Source organism: Gavia stellata, chromosome 2, assembly GCF_030936135.1.
Source record: "Gavia stellata isolate bGavSte3 chromosome 2, bGavSte3.hap2, whole genome shotgun sequence".
Classification (NCBI taxonomy): Eukaryota; Metazoa; Chordata; class Aves; order Gaviiformes; family Gaviidae; genus Gavia; species Gavia stellata.
The window spans coordinates 103,056,865-103,073,945 of NC_082595.1; the positions used below are offsets into that span (position 1 = coordinate 103,056,865).

Consider the following 17,081-nt stretch of genomic DNA (forward strand, 5'->3'; position numbering starts at 1 on the left):
CCTGTCTTTCAGCAAGGTTGAAGATGACAGTAGCAGCAATCCAAAATAAAGTGTGTCTTTTGTATTACAAATGATCATGATGTTTTGGCACTATGCTTAGTCCTGGAATATAATGCAATTAGGTATTTTGAGATCAAGAAATCACAAAATTAATCTCAAACCCAGCTTTTTTTCTCTACATTTTTTTCTCCTTTAATAACGCAAAACAAGGAAAGGGGAAGAAATGGCAATAGCTGTCTTAGACATTCCGGTGCTCTTTCCCATCATCAGCCAGGTGAACCTCACGTGTAAATATTCTCAGGATTCAGTCATGAGCTGAAGAGTGGTGAAGTAAGAACTGCTTGTTAACAGTGAGGATTTGCATCAAATACTATACTAAGCTCAAGGCACTCTAATACTTTTTTGAGGGAAAGGGGATTTTTATCCTGTGATAAATGTGATGTGTATTTTAGGCAGGTAAAAGAGAAGATCCATAAATGCAAAAGAAACCCCCTTTCCCCACTCTTTGTAAGCATCTGCACGTGGCAAAAGACATTCTGAGGGGTCAGCTGTTAGAACTGCTTCTGATACTTTAAAATGCCTTGAAGGGGTATGAATGAGAACCGCTGGCACAAATGGAAGGGAAAATGAACAACCAAGATTTTAACAGCAAAGATTTCTATAGAGAAACCACCACGTGTAAAGCAGCTATAAATTTATTCTTTATTGAACTTTCAATTTCAATAGAGTTATTCCAGATTTGCACTGACTTAAATATATGCAGATTAATAGTCCCTGCTCTCGAAAGCTTGCATCTGCAATATTTATAAGTGGAGAATGTTTATCTCCTAATATAGCTCAAACTTGCATCTCTGCAACTTCAGTCATTTTACATGTTTTTACTTCAGCTGCTATCTGTCAAAATACTTTAAGGGGAGCAAACAAAAAACCTGAACATATAAAGATTTTCTTCATACAAGAGTTACAGTAACAGCTAATGGAAATAACTGGGGCTTAATATGCACAGAAGTCTGTGATCAACAGTATCTTGGGCTCATCTACCGTGGCTGAAATATTGTTCAATTTTATTTTTTTATTTTCTTGAAAAAGAACTACCAGGTTCATCACAAAGGCACTGACGTAATGCAGTGCTCATTTGTTTATTTTAAGGATTTCCCAATACATCAAACCGAAACTGCCTATGTTCTTTCACTCTGCAACTAAGTGTCAAAAAATGGAAACCATAAGTAAAGGCGGTGTTAACCTCCATGATTTGAAGGTTACTCCAGTTATTTGAATACCACATCAATCCTCAGACACCTCAGGGCACCTTAATCATTCATGCATGCCAGCAAATCTCAAGTTGCAGTCATCTGAACCAAGCAGCACATCTTAAGCAGTCATTGTCAACTGCGCTTAATTTTCAGCAGTGTTTATGTTGTTTCAGAAGTCTTTTAAACAATAGCTGTAAATGGTGGCCATAACAGAAAAAGACACAGAACTACAATAAACTGCATATTAGCTTAATTTGCAAAATATTTCTAAGCATTTCATGGGAAGAGTATGTCAAAGGGACAATTTGCACAGTGAATTAGAACACAGCGGGGCCACTTTATTTCGTGTACTCATAAGTTTCAAAAACCAAAGGACTCCTGCCACTTTTTCTGTCCTCCGTAACACATGGCATTTCACCCACCTATTCCACATTAAGCCCAAAGTCTTTCTATCTTTAATTTGAAGACTGAAATCCACTTTTTCCTTTTCCGATCTGTTCTACCCACAGCTAAAGCAAAATGGTACAGAACGACTGAATGTGCTGTATTAGGAGGTAAATACTCTCCACTTATATATACTGCAAGTACAGGCTTTCAAGAACTGGAACTACTACGCCTCTTTAATCATCCACAGAGTTAAAAACATGAAAGTAACTTATAAACATGCACTTGCCCGCCTTTCACTTTCAAACACTTTCTTGTTAATGCTTTTTCCATCAAATCAAGATTTCAAATACTAAGCACTTCCTTCTTATGAAGACAGCTAGCAGTGGAGAGAGAACAATTTGTACAAACTAAATATCTGCCCCAGGATATCACTGGTAAAGAATAACTTTTATCCTGATTTCACGACTTCCTATACAAAGTGTCACAAAGTCAAACTTGTCCTGTCTTAAAATGAAATACATACTAGAATTTGAGATGTTGCACTTCAGTTATTCAGACTCGGGAAGTTTAAGCTTATATACAGTATGCCATCAGTGCAATTCAATCAGCTTAATTATGAATGCAAAACAGCAAACATATAATGCTCATTTAAAAAGTCACAGACCATAGCTACTCCTCACAAGCAACGACAGCTTTTGTGGCTTACAAATTGTCAAGCATTTTGAATTCTTCTGCAACAGAAATTATTAATACGAAATGTAAACTATAATTAAGAGAGCACTAGCATTAGATAACCCTGTGCAAAAACAATTCACAGACTTACTGAGGAATGTAGAATGTAAACCTCAACAGCAGTATGTTTCAGGTTAGAAACAAAGATATACACCAAAACATATAGGAAAAGCCTTCTGTCCAGAAAGGGGTAGGTTTAAAATATATACAGCTTACTCAAATGAAATTGAGACTAAAACACAAAATGAAAATAATTCTTAGCAGTTCTGGAAGGGATCTCTAAATTGAAAAGGACTTATTTAAGCAGTCTATAGTAAATGCCAAGAGTGGTGGTGAGTGAAAGAGAAGAAACTTCTGTGTAGCTAAATCATCCCAAACAGTGATGAGGTTTCTTGCACCTTGTTTTGAAATAAGCTTTTGGATTCTGTGCACTGTCCTGTGAGATGTTCCCCAGTGTTTTCAGTCGTGTCTCCAGAAGTCTGACCATCTGCGGGAGCAGTAGCTGGCATTCAGCTGTGGTGCTTCATGCACTTCCCTAGCAGTTGCTTTCTGTCTGCTCTGGGACCGCAGCAGAACCATAAAGAATAAAGGCAGCTACATTAATAGAAGGGAAATACACAGCCAACAGTGGGTTTACAGAGAACTTTGAGGAACTGGAAAATATGCCAGCAATTACCATGTATTTAATTTTAGAAATAATCCACAGTTTCAGAATTAAGTATGTATGCTGCAGTATTTATGTTATAATCTCCTGCAACAAAATCAAATGCAGCCTTTTTTTTTTTAAAATGAGCAGCCATAAATCAAATTTGAAATCCAGGGGTGCACAGCAGGACCACACAAAAGTCATTTTTGTGGCAATGATTCTCACTGCCTCTTGGCAGAGCTGCCAAAGCTCGCAGTTCCAGCTCGAAGAGCCTAAATGACAAGTTCCTCGCTCAATGAAACTTAATCTGCCTTTGGCGTCTGAGCAGCCACCATGGAAGAAGATGCAACTCCCCTATGTTAATGAATGGAAAGCAGCCCACGCAGATGTCAGAAGGATTTAAATGGAGCATGTAAAAAACACAATGATGTTCTCACACTTGGGAGGAAACTGCAGAAACTGACACCGCGGCTGATGATCAGACCTTAAAAGGAAACACAGAGGTTCCTCTGACATGCAGGGTCAAGGGATTTCAAATAAAACATGTCAAATAACATTTGAAAGATCATCATAAACTCACGCCAATTAAGCTTTCACCTGTTTGCACGTCTAGGGGACTGGCATTCTTCGTCCCATATTCTGTTTATAGTCTGTTCACTAGGGGAGCGGCATCAGCCAAAGAGCAAACAATTACAAGGACGTTACACAGAAACACACGTGAAAACTCTGTTTGATCCTCTCTAATTCTGGAATCATGAATTTGGCTGGAAAGCACCTTAATATATTTGCTCGGATTGTGAAGATGGGGAATTTCAGAAGGATTCAGCCAGGTGCCTGTAACACAGCTTATTGCAGAGGTTTTTCAAGAACATTTCACTTTTTTTCCCCATATATATACACGCACACGCACACACAGTTTTTAGCTTGATACAACTATAAAACTTACTATAGGATTTTATAATACACATTCTTTAAATGCATTTTGCAGAGCAAATAAGCTTGCCTGCTGTTCCCTAACACTGTTCCACCTTCAGGACAAATGTGGGCTCATTTACCTCTAAGGAAATCCCACCGCAGCCTGATAAACCTGAATTAACCTGCCACAGCTGGTTTTGCCTAAGTGACAACTGTGCTTGAAGCCTGTGAATAAAAATTCCCAGCTAGAAATTGTGACAGGACAGCACATGCCTCTCTTCTCATATGAATGATTAACAGCATCTCTCCAGCCACATAAGATACAAACTCTGAAATCCTGATTTTGCCCACTGCCCACCTAATGGACTTTGTGATTAAGTGATATTGCAAGGGTCATAAGTCCACAGGTGTAAATAGTTACCTCTAATGTCTCAACCAGATAAGATAGGTACATAAATACAAAAAAGCCTTGATTTTATTAATTATTTTTAATAAGTCTGTAAGCAAATGGTTCTTGGAAGGGAGTTAAGATTGAGATATAAAACTGAAAAAATTGAGTTCATAATGGAATAGTGAATATTTCACAACATTTTTTAAAGGTAGAAACCAGGATCTTCCAGCTTTTACAATTAAATAATTTTTGTTCCGTTTTCTCCACAGCAAATGAAAAATTAACACGTGTAATTGGGTCTCTTGGTACACACACATACAGAGTCTCTCAAGCATCTGCTTATGCAGATGAAGACAGATTTAACTACTTTTAACACCCCAGATGTGGTTGGTGTCTCTGATCCAATCTGCACTACAATTGACACCGGCAGAGAAGATGCAGTGAGCTCTGCACTGGGCCTGGAATTCTCAGCAGCAATTTTTCAGTTGGCTTCAGGGGCTGAAGCAGAATTGGACCAGCAGAAAACAAACCTCCTTCTGAAAGAGGGGGGTAGGACAAAGGAAGTGCGCAAGAGGAACAGGAGACTTGGTGTCAAACGGGTTCACAAATAAGCCTAAGAAACACTTCTGAATAACAGCAACTCTGATGAGACAACATCAGCAGGAAAAAGACAAAGACAAGAAAAATAAACAATTCAAAACCAAGATAACCACAAATTATTTCTTTTGTGCAGATAAACAGATCTGCAGATTTGATCACTTCTGAATAAAATACAAGGGGGAAACAAACAATACATTCAAAAGGCACCAGAAAGTACATTTTCAAATCTGTATCACAGATTTCTCTATGCTGTACCATTGGTCAGAGTTACGAAAAAGAAAAGCATAGGTTTGGGGGCTTTGGGGTTATTAGGTTTTGGGTTTAGTTTTGTTTTTTTAAGATAGTTTTTACAATAAAATGACAGATGGGAAAAATATCAATGGGGAACATGAAGACAGCTAATTTCAGAAAAAAAGACTGAAAATGTGTTTCTGCAACTTTTTTGTACCAAGACTGTTAAGGGAATGCAATATTTGAGACGAACAGTCTAAGGTGATTTTGCAAATGAATTTTGCATTTGCATTTGTTATCAGTCTTCAGAAATGCAAGATAAAAGATCAAACTGTTCTGCATAAGGATAAACCAAGATTTACCAATCCACAACCTTAGGAAAAAATTCTTTGCATTGACACCAATGTATCTCTAATTGAGGAAAAAGGCCTTGTAGTTAGGGTATCAGTACTGGTCCTGAGTAGGGGATCCAGGAAGACTTCAACCCAAACACTTAATTCAGGCAAACACCTTCCTCATTCATAAACACACGTCACTTCACAAGCACACGTTTAGACATTTAATACCTACTGTGAAGAGCTTCTGCCTCTTAAGAAAAGGCTGCGATAAGATACAAAATATCTAAAACTTATAGGTAGAAGGTAGTAAGTATGTATTACTACATATTTATTTATTCTTATTTGAGTTTTTAAATCCATCAAGAATAACCAAGGATTGCTTTCAAAAATGGAAATCGGGACAATGATCAAAATCCTCAGTCATACCTGTAGCAGGAAAACAAGAGCAAGAGCTATGACTTACTGAATTTTTGGCTCTACTGTTTTCCATAATCTAGATATTGAACATAATGGGTCAAATTTATTTCTAATACAGCTTCAAGGACCCATAGGAGTTACTGTCGGGATAGAAATGAGGCCATGTGTTAATTAGAATCTGAAAGGAGATATTTATTTTTTATTATTTTCAGAGATAACTAAGTCAAAATATTTAATATCACTGCAAATCCGTATCAGCTGAGGTACTTCTAGCAGCAGCTGCCAGGAAGGAAGAAGTACATTAAAGCTACAGTACCAGTGTATAAACATTTTAATTGCATTATTTGTACAGGATGCACATGGAAACACTTGATTTCCTTCATAGGTAGGTCCTTCAGTAGGTAATTTCTTTTCCCCTCCCGTCTCAGATGCCATATGAAGAGAAACAGATCCTTTTTTAAATGGTCAAATCGAGCTGTATACCCTAGAACACAACTTTTCCATAACTCCGGCCAACTTGAGCCACTGAGTGCTGCGGGAGAGAGATCACTTCCTCTCCCGATCACGCTGCATGCAGCCAGGCAGGAAGGATCCACGCTGAAAATGATGCCTCATTAGCAGGGAGAGGACACAGAGAGAAGACTGCAGATTGAGAAATTTCAGTAAGTGACTTCAGTAAGTCACATCTGTCACCCAGATTTGGTGGAGGGAAATACTGTCAAGCACAGTTGGTTGTTCAACCATCCTGTCATTACTCTGCCTCCTCAAACTTAATAAGCTCAAATGTGCCAAGCCCCCATCAGAGGTACTTCTGGAACACTGGGAAATTCAATAAAAGTGGCATATTTCAAGCCTAGATCTGACATGCAGGCTCCTCTTTGCATGAGGAAGTTTTTATTTTTTAATGAAAGCTATTTTTTTCTTTTCTAAAGACAATGGAAGCTGGTGGGCTGACCCAGTAAACAAAGCACAACTGTCAGCATATTTTAAAATATTAGTCACAAACAAGTAGTCCATAAGCAGTAAAAATAATGGAGAGTGGTGTCCTAAGAATTGAATTTTCTAATACATAATATGGGATAAAACACACCTGCACCTTTCCTTCAGGGGGTACTCTACCAGCATGTATGTCTTCTAGGCAAACTCCTATTTTTTGGTATCATTTTGAGTCCCCTATCTCTCAGAAAAAAAATGGGGAAAATTGACCAATGTATTTGAAGTTTTATGGGGGCTAAAAGTAGAAAACAAATAGGTATAGACAAATTAGTGTTATCCCCCAAGAATAATATTCTCATTAAGTCAAACTATTTAGCTCAGTGAAATAAAGGGGAGAGCCCTCAGAGAACCTTGGTCTGAGTTGAGACAGCACTCCCACTGACAAGTCCTCAAGCACTTGACAGAGAGATTTCATTATTCCCATTTTATAAATGAAAAATAAACAGACCAAATAATCTATGCATGAAAATTAAAGCATTATGAACCACTAAGAACTCCAGCAGGTAACAGTACCTTATATGCACTGTCATCTGAGACAATACATGGTCAGCTGAAAATAAGACTGATCTCATAAGTAAGCCATGAATAGTCATACTAGAGACAAAAAAGTGGCTAGAAAAGTTGGAATAAGTGGCTTTGGAAGTATCAGGAAAATACGGTTGGGGTTTTTTGTGTGCTTTTGCTCCTGTTTAACTGCAAATTTAAAAAACATGTTCATGTATAATACATATCCCATGCAAGCATGCGAATCAAAAGTGTTCTGCTGTGTTTATGACTCACTGAAATAGAAAGCTGTGCTCTTACCACCTTATCTGCTGATAAGACCACCTGTCATCATCGGGAAAGGGGAAAACATGTTATCTTGCTCTGTGTAGACCCTTTTACGTGAATTGCTACACTACACGAACTTTGAACTCTACAGTGTAGTCTGTTCTCATTGATTGCTTTTGCATCAGGTATACCAGTTACTGGAAATTAAGAAAGCTCCTTTCCCACTGTCAATTTTTTTATTCAGGAAGAAAATAATAATAATTTCAAAGCAATGTAAAATACAAATTCTCCATGTCAAAATCTGAGAACTCAGGGTCAAATGCAAAGAGTTGGTGGCTTCATGTGGAGCTGCAGTGTCAACAAAAGCAGAAGCCACAAGGGAGAGGCATTCTCAGCGAATCACTAGCACCTGGTGTGACTGGTGGGGTACCAACTCCTTCCAGAGAAGTCTCAAGACTGAGCAGGTGTACGCATCTATATGTGCTTCATGTTGTGGACTGACACCATAATTCAACAACAGAAAGTTCTGCAGCAAGTCCAGCTGAAGGAACTCCCACCTTTTCCCTTGACTGTCATTCCCACCCCCCTACCATGGCCCACCAGCCCCTGAATTACACTGGCACAGCTCTGTGGGGCCACGCTGTGAACCCAAAGAGGGAACTGTTCCAGCTTTAAAAAGACCCCAGAAATGAATGTATGTATTTATTTAATTCACAGCATGATCCCTCAAACTATTGTTCTGGCATAACCGAGGGGTGGAGTGGCGCAGTGTGGTGGGAACAGGAATACCTTATGCCAGTATTGTTGACAAACATTTTGGATTGTGAAATAATGGCCTTAAGAAGTTTTCTAAGTGCTCCAAGCACTAAGCTTTTAGATTTCCAGTGCCTGGTGGGTCTTAATATACACTCTAAAAAAAAGGTTTAACTTCCACGCTACTTTAGACTCAGCAACATCTGCTTTATACCTTACTTGATGGTGCTAAAAGCTACCTGAAGGCAAGAGCTCTATGAATAGCCCAGTCCTGCCACCCAGACTCCTTACAGGCTGCCCAAATCCAAAGAGAGGTTCAATTACTCACGTCTCATCTGCTAATAAAGCAGGGAATGGTGGAGACTTTCCAGGCAGACTCCTATTAAGTCATGTTGATCACATAAGGTCATAACAGACAGGTGGGATACAGGGAAAGACACTCTTGAAAATTTTAGGAACACCAGCTAGTTTTCCCAGAGCCAGTCTGAAGAGCAGTCCAGCAAGCAATGCAATAGATTCAAAGCATCAAGCGGTTGCTTCAAGTCCTATGCTGTAGTTGTGCAGGAGAGGCCACGATAAAAGAGCACAGTGTTTCTCTTCCTCTCTCCATGAAAGGGCTGCAGATCCACTGCCATTCTCTCCTGGCTAACTTGCAGTCAGGCATGATGTTCTACAGTGAATACTCCGCTCAAGTATAGTATCTTCAGGACTAAGTTTAACTTCAAGTACTGCAAATACCAGAGAACAGATGAATGCCGCTGCTAAGCTAATATGTAAAAGAGGAACCTTTCTTAAATAATTAAAAGTGAATATCTGTGTACAGAGAGAGAGGGGATTCTGCTCAGCTGTTTGAATAAAAGCATCTAGCTCAGGACAGAATTTTAGATGCAAAATTGAGACTTTTTTTGCTTCCTGTTGATTAGCTGCATTAGATGCCAGCTGGATTAGATGCCATTCTGAGCTGTGTAATCCTCCACATGCCTTGTTAAGGGAGCCAAGACTCCAACCAAACGAGAGTCATAAGTTGATTGCCAGAGCAGGTGTGTTAAATATCATCATCATCATTTTTGAGCACCTAAATTTCCCTTCTTCTCGGCTCCATTGCTTCAGCTGAGGATGGACAATAGCAGCACTGCTCTACTTGGGAAGGTATGGTCAAAGTAAGCACAGGTAATAGAACCCGTGCATCATCTTATATCTTACACTAGTAGAGGTAAGTGAAGATATATACATAAAGCACAGTGTTAATATGATGGAAAATATACATCCACACAGAAAACAGCTTTTCAGCCTCAGCTTCAGGTCATCAAAACTATGTGATATAGGATTATGCAAAATAAAAAGTGCAAATTAGTGTGTAAACAGGAGTCCTATGTACCTTTTTTCCAACATTATACTCTATGACTTTCACCTAAACAATTCTCATTGCATCTAAAAGGATTACTTAATTCAAACCACCAAAATCCAAAGTTAAATGAATGATTCCTTTAATAAAGACCTGAAGTGCTTAAATGTGATTACTTATTTTCCTTTATGACCTTTGGGTATTTACTGCTGTACAATCAGAAGATGATGTATGTCCTGGCACAAGAATTTCACACAATCAGTAAGAGCGGAGCTGCCCATGGAGTTGGTCAATGATTTAAACATTCCAGGAGAGGAAGTATTTGTTGTCTCACTCTAGGCAGCTGTGCTTTTATTGTTAATTTATTTACTGAGTGTTAGGTGGTTATAACTGAATGCTAGCTTAGAGACTTGGGTGATAGATTATATAAATTTTGCAAATGTGAACAAAGAAGATTTGTTTGGTGGTTTGGTACACAATTTGTGAGGATGACTGGGCATCTGTTGAAAAGCAACCCAGTGGAAAAGCTGGGAACAAAAGCCCCAGCACTACAATCCTTACACTCTCTGCTCTAACTGGACTTTATTCCACTCCTCCTAACACCAGTAAAAGGTATTTTTATGATCCTCAACAACCAACATAACCAGTTAATCACTGTCACATGAACAGTCTTATAAAACTACTAATTTTTTTGTGATACGCATACAGTAGAGAAACAGTCAGTGCTTACCTATGCACTCAGATGATACCCTGAAGCCTGCTAGTGCATGGTATAGCTGGCTATTACAGCAATAAGCTTTCCAAAAAACACTATTTTTTTTTTTCTAATCTTTAAAACAGCTCCCTCTTCTGGCATACTCCTTCCATACTATGTTTAAGTACCATACTTCATTCCTTACCAATTTTTAATTCTATTTGGTTCCTAACGCTCAACAAACCCAATTTCAGTGTTAAGGCACTTGCTACGCAGTATGGCTGTGAAGGCAAGGAGAGGGTACCTTAAATTACAGCTCTTGAAAGAGTAGCTAATTCTAGTCAAGTATTTATCTAATATTATCCATAGAAGTATCTTTATTACCTTTTGAGGGTACCCCAAAATCAATCCAGATCAGAATCCACACCTGGACAAGAAGCCTGGATGGCCAGTCCCTGGGTCACACCGGCAGGATCACTGAAGTCAGAAGGGAACACCCAAGATCTCCTAGCCCACTCCCTGCTCACGCAGGGTCAGCTAGGGCTGGTTGCCCAGGTCTGCACCCAGTCAAGTTTTGATTATCTCCACAGCTGGAGACTTCACAGCATCTCAGGGCAACCGAACCTCCTAGTAGGCAGAAATGTTCATGGCAGTGCCCATCCCTAGCTACTGATTACACGAAGTACCTAAGAATTTATGGTCCTTAACTTTAGCATCTTAAATAGGTGTTTAATATTAGGCTGGATGAAATTGGGCCTTAGATTCCCTTTCTGAACTAGGTGACATGGACCCAGCCTGACCCTGCAAGAAAAAAACCAAAACCAAAAAAACCCAACAAAAAAAAAGCCAACAAAACACGCCACAGGAGAGCTCTCATAATGAGGCTGATAGTGACAAAACTGCAGAGGTAAAAGATGAGGTGAGGCTGGACAGACATTTTTTTCCTACTGCTGATGCTCTGGCACTATTCAGTCAAAAAAACCCCACCAAACCACAAAAACAGAAAGAGGGGGAAAAAAAAGCAGCTTTTACTGCCTAATGCATTCAGATAGAACAGGTTCTCAACTTTGTTCACAGAACTGTTGCTGGAGCTCATTTAGTGACTGTGAGCACAAAGCATATTGAGCAGAACATGACCCTGAACTCAGAATTCTTTTTGTCCAGAAGGTAGAAAGTCATCTTTCCTTTTAACCTGGCTGTTCATTGCCAGCAGCGTTCCCCTTTCCTCCAGTGGTATTTCAAAAGGTAAATAGTGAACACTACCGTGCCCTGGGGGAGGAGACACTGGCTGCTGACGTAAAAAGTAGTGTCTGAGAGGATGGAAGCACCTTTCTTAGGTGACTCAGTGGTCTCTACTCCAAAATCAGATTTTGCTTCACATAAATCAATAAAAAGAAGATAGATCAGAACTGTTTAATCACACATTAAGTACCAAGATTCACGTACAGGATTCTGGATTACATTCTGGCCAAGGCTGCCAGAAGCTGCATGCTGCAACCTAATCTGCCGACACTATCAGTCCTTACTAGATCCAACGCAATTCTTGCAGATGAATGGTAATAACATATAGATTATGTAGGAACAAGCATATTTCATCACATAAATTTTGTATAAATTAAAGCACATTCTAAAACCAAATTAAAGAGAATGGGAGTAAACACACTTTACCCAGTTTGTAAAAGGAAGAGATAGATTCTTTTGTTATTAAGCAAACCCCTTGGTCTCAGTGGGGACAGTAGACCTCTGAAGAACTATTAATTCCAGTGATTGCTGAGCAGAGGGAATGATTAACAACTTTTAAAAAAAACATTTTAGTGGGAGCCAAAACCCAAAAATATAAAGGAACTAAGCTTCAGGGCTATACAATTAGTTTTAGTGCAAACTATTATTATATAGTGATTCTTAATATTACTTTTCTTATGCAAATGTTGAGGGTGACGATTGTTAAATATCAAAACAGCAGGTGAAGACAAAGCCAGATAATGTATTGAAAGCTTTTCAGCGTCCTTACATTACAGTCAAAAATAGAAGTTCAAAGACTTTAAAGCTAACAGGAATTCTCACTTCAAGGGAGAACACATTAAAGACTTGTCATAATTCAGGCAAATTGTTTGCACTATTTTCGCTGCTGAAAAATACTTAAGTAGTCTTCAAGTGACAATAGTCTTGTTGAAGTAAGTACATGTAACCACCCCTAGGAAAATGCCAGAATCCACGCCCCCACTTTCTGTTGTGCAAAAAACCATAAGCAACTCTTGATTCAGAGGATTAGCTCAGGAGATTAAATCTTTATACTTTAAAAAAAGTGTCTGGTTAAGTCCTCATCGGCCCTAAACATCACCAAGTCACTGCAGGAGTTGGTAAAACAACAAGATTATCCAATAACCCAGCAGCAACCCAACTGCAAGCAGGCACATCAAGAAATTTGGCAAGCATAGGGATTCATGCCAAAGAACCGAATTCTGAAACGATTTCTGCATACTAATGAACAAAACTCGTGTAGCATGCTTTACCACAAAAAATGTTATTTGCATTACACATTGTCAGTCATGAACTAAGCTTCCTGCATACAAGATTGCAAATAACAGAATTGCATCATTTACAGCAAAAATTACGAAGCCTGGAACGAAGGTATTGCAATGCACTCCTGAAATGAAACGCAAGAAAAACTTGATGAACAGCAAAACTTCATGAGCTAAACAGCACAGTGGTTTTAAAGATGTACTGTATTTATTTACAAGGTTAAATGTTTCATAAATACACAGACACAAATAGACAGACACTCTTAAAACAGTAAAAAAAAATTCCATTACACTTGTGGATCCTGGTTTCCAATGAACCCAAGCAATGTTAAATATTGCTGTAGTATATTTTATACTTCGCTGCTAATTTTGCACTGAACAAACACTGCAAAAGGGAAAATAGACCTTTATGACACAAGAGGAAAAAAAGTAATTCCTGTCCTTTCCATAACGCCTACATTTTCAGAAAACCATGGACCTGATCCTTCAACTGTACACATTTAATTTTACTCTCATGAGTAAATCTCATTGATTTTAATAGAAAATAATTCATATTAAGAAAAGCAGACAAGTATATGCATATATTCTAGTCTGAGGAAAAACTGGGTCTTTTACACAATAATTACTTCAGTAAACACACTGTTACTCCTATACAGAGGTTTTGCTTACACAAGGAAAAATGTTACAGAACAAAGAAGTGCACATTAAACATTTCAACTATAATATAGCAAAACATTATTCAAATGATAAGTTTACACAGCCAACAATAAAAAATATTAGCTTGTTGTAGTTAAATGAGATTGAACTCTGCTGCATGTTCTGTAATCCAATTGCTTCAAGCACAGTGAGCTATCAGTCCTCAGGAGGCAGAATCCTGCCTCATTTAAAGTCAATGGGAATTTTGCCATCGGTTTCAGAGTAGAAGAATGTTTTGGAGTCAGCTTCCTCCCCCTCCCCCCTTTTTTTAAAAAATAAATCAGACCAGAAGGAAATCCCGCCATTATGAAGAAATTTGACTAAAAACCAAAAAGAAAATAAGTATACAGGATTTATTCGCAAATCTCTTGCAACAATTATATTCCAGCAGAAGTTGAGAATTTTGTCATTTTTCTCTTCTATATGCACCCCTCAACCCCATTTTGGTTGATTACATATAAACAAAATCATATGCATGAATTTCATTAAGACTGGAAAAGTATGTACCAGGGCACTTTCACATGTAGAACAATGTACCACATGCAGTAGGACTAGCCATGCTTGGCTCAGATCACTGAACACTTGGCTGTGCACTCTCCTTTTTGAGTGAGAGTTGCCCTTATCTGGGTATTTCTCTCCTTTACCTGTACCAAGCTATCATTTTGCGCCCCCTTTTTTCATTCCATAAAGAATCTCAACTAGGCATACATGCCTTTCAAGTGTGAAAATAGCTGGGCTCCAGAAGGGCTCCACATTTCATACTCGGGAAGTTACAACAGCATGAGGGGAATGCTATCTAATCCTAACCGTTTAGGTACACAAACATGTTGCCAGATGACCCAAACGTCCGGACCTTTCCTAAGACTGCAGTTTTGTGTTGGCAGACAGAATTCCCCTTGAAGGCTAAAAATGGGACATATACCAGTAGGAAAAAAACATTTGATTTATGAGAAGCAAAACTGCATTATGTTATGCCAGGTCCTAGTCAGCCACAGTGAGGAGCTTAGGTAACTTGATTCACTGCTGAATTTGGGTATCTACAATGAAGATACCATTATTGTGGCTGCTGTGTTTTTTAATTGTTTTCTCAGTAAGATAACTTCCAGTTTGTTACCAACATAATTCTGAAATAAGAGCAAAACCATAAATCAGCTGCTTGCAAAAGCTTGCAGACCATGACAGAAGCACTCAATATTTCACTGATGTCTATTTCTGGATACCTATCTACTTAATGTAAGATGTTGTTACTAAGGAGTCTCCACAGAACTGTTCTGCAGGAAATGAGCTCCATGTAGGCCTGCCACTACATTTTCTTGCATTAAAAGTTTCCTGTAATGAATATAGAGCCCATAAAGTCTGTGTGACTTGGTACATTTCGAGCACAATAACTTACATGCCTTGTAGAAGTACCTTGCCTTGGATGCTGATGTTTGACTTTTGTGCTCTTCCTCTACAAATCTTTCTACTGATATATTAGCTTTACAGATTTACCGTAGTTACAGGCCCTACCACCAATGCAAACACAAGGTTATCACAACCTGAAGACAGATGAAAGCTCCAGAACTTGGGGGAAAAAGAAACATTTAACTTAGCTGTTCATTTAAGCCTTCCAGAAATGCCTTAACTGGAAGAAAGCAGCAACTGACAAGCATCAAATCAGGCTTGTACCTCTGGAAAACTGTTTTGATGATTTGGATCCATAGAGATACTCTTTTACTAAAAAGTTACACTATACAGTAGCTTAAAAAGTTCTTCCAATGAAACAGTAACAAGATGTAATTACAAGAGGCTTATTTCTTCAGTTCCAGAAAGGATTTAAACTTCATTGTCACTGGGTTAAAAGTTACGCTATTATTCAACTCCAGGAGGCAAGGGCATAAAATCATTGTGCCCAAAGAAACTAACATAAAATATTCTATGGAGCTTTGAAAAACCTTGCAAAACCCTGAAAAATGGAACCTGTGCTCTCTTTCACCTCTGAGCAAGGACCAAGCCACACACTGGCCCATAAACAGCAACAGAGTATACTTCAACAGAAACAATAAGCCAAAAATCTGGATAATCAGAAGAGTCATTATTCACATCACTAATTTTGGGGAAGCAACAATAGTATCTAAAACATTCAAATAAACTATAGGAAGCATTAGAAATTTGCAAACTCTAAGGCAGTGACAAAGTCACAATATCTGTGCTCGAGCAAGCTTAAGTTCTACTTTTGCTAATGGCAGAACTCCTACAGTTCATTGGTAGACTTCAATGAATTTAGGACTTCTCCATTAAATTTAACATATACTAAATGAAAGTTTAGAGCTTTCATTTCAAGACGACCAGATTTAAATATAACTCAGAACTATATGATGCTCATTGAGTTCAAGAGGCTTACCATAAAAATTCATGTGCAAAAATCTAAGTTAAAAAACATTTACTGTAAAAAAAACCCCAACTTTAAAAAACTACCGTATCCAGAATTCTCAAATACTGTAACTTTCATCTTTCACTTGGCACACAGCTCACAATGTAGTACCACTTTAATGTGCAAGAAATAAATGGAAAGAGAGCAATGGAAAAAAAACCAAACAAAAATGCAATGCTGTCAGCAAACCACCATCACAGAGTAAATGAGTAGAGGCATCCTAATTTCTCAGTTTTCTCAGTTTTCCCTTACGGCACTGTTACGAATACAGATAACAGAAGTAATCAAATACAACAAAGAAATTTCACCATTGCAATACTAGTGATTTTTTGGCCATATGAACAGGCCAAATTCTACCACTTATCTAATGAGGTTTTTGAAACTGAACATACCCTTTCCAATCATCGCATTTCTAGACTTACAACAAAAAAAGACCCTTACCAGGAATAATCATGAATAAGAGCCTGGGTAGATTTTTACTTTCATCTTTTGAGAGGTCTTTCCAGGGCCCACACTTTAAGACATGGGTAGCAGCTCCACAACAGTAGATAAATTCTTCATGTAATGGGACTGGCTCTTCTGATGCTGACCTCATATTTGCTGTTAGACAGAATAAGATACCATTATAACAGATCAGCAAATATTTACATAGCTGGCTCTTTGCTATTATACCTTCCCATAGAATAATTGTGAAAAAAACCCAAACCACACTCCCCAAACAGCTGTCATCTCCAGTAAACAGAGGCCCAATTCAATATCTGATGTTTGAATAGGTTGCCGAAGTTGATACATGTTACTGTTACATGAGAGAAAGCATCTTTCAGTTTCTGTCACAGAAATATATGGTGATGAATTGGACAATAAGATCTATTCTACCTTAAAGACAAATAATTTTAAATTTCTTATTCACACTGTCCACTGAAGAGATTCAGTTGAAACCCATATGAAGGCAAAAAGAAGAAAAATACCAACCAAACAGAC

The 17,081-nt window shown here is 38.3% G+C and overlaps 1 protein-coding gene across 2 annotated transcripts in view; it reads right to left on the reverse strand.

The window, feature by feature from the left end:
* Positions 1–16,695, reverse strand: part of LDAH (lipid droplet associated hydrolase) — a 110,378-nt gene extending 93,683 nt beyond the window's left edge. For both annotated transcript variants that reach the window (XM_059835341.1, XM_059835340.1), the window contains exon 1: positions 16,542–16,695. In XM_059835341.1, the coding sequence (XP_059691324.1) occupies positions 16,542–16,695 (154 nt within the window). The remainder of the gene's footprint in view (positions 1–16,541) is intronic.
* Positions 16,696–17,081: the final 386 nt, after the last annotated feature.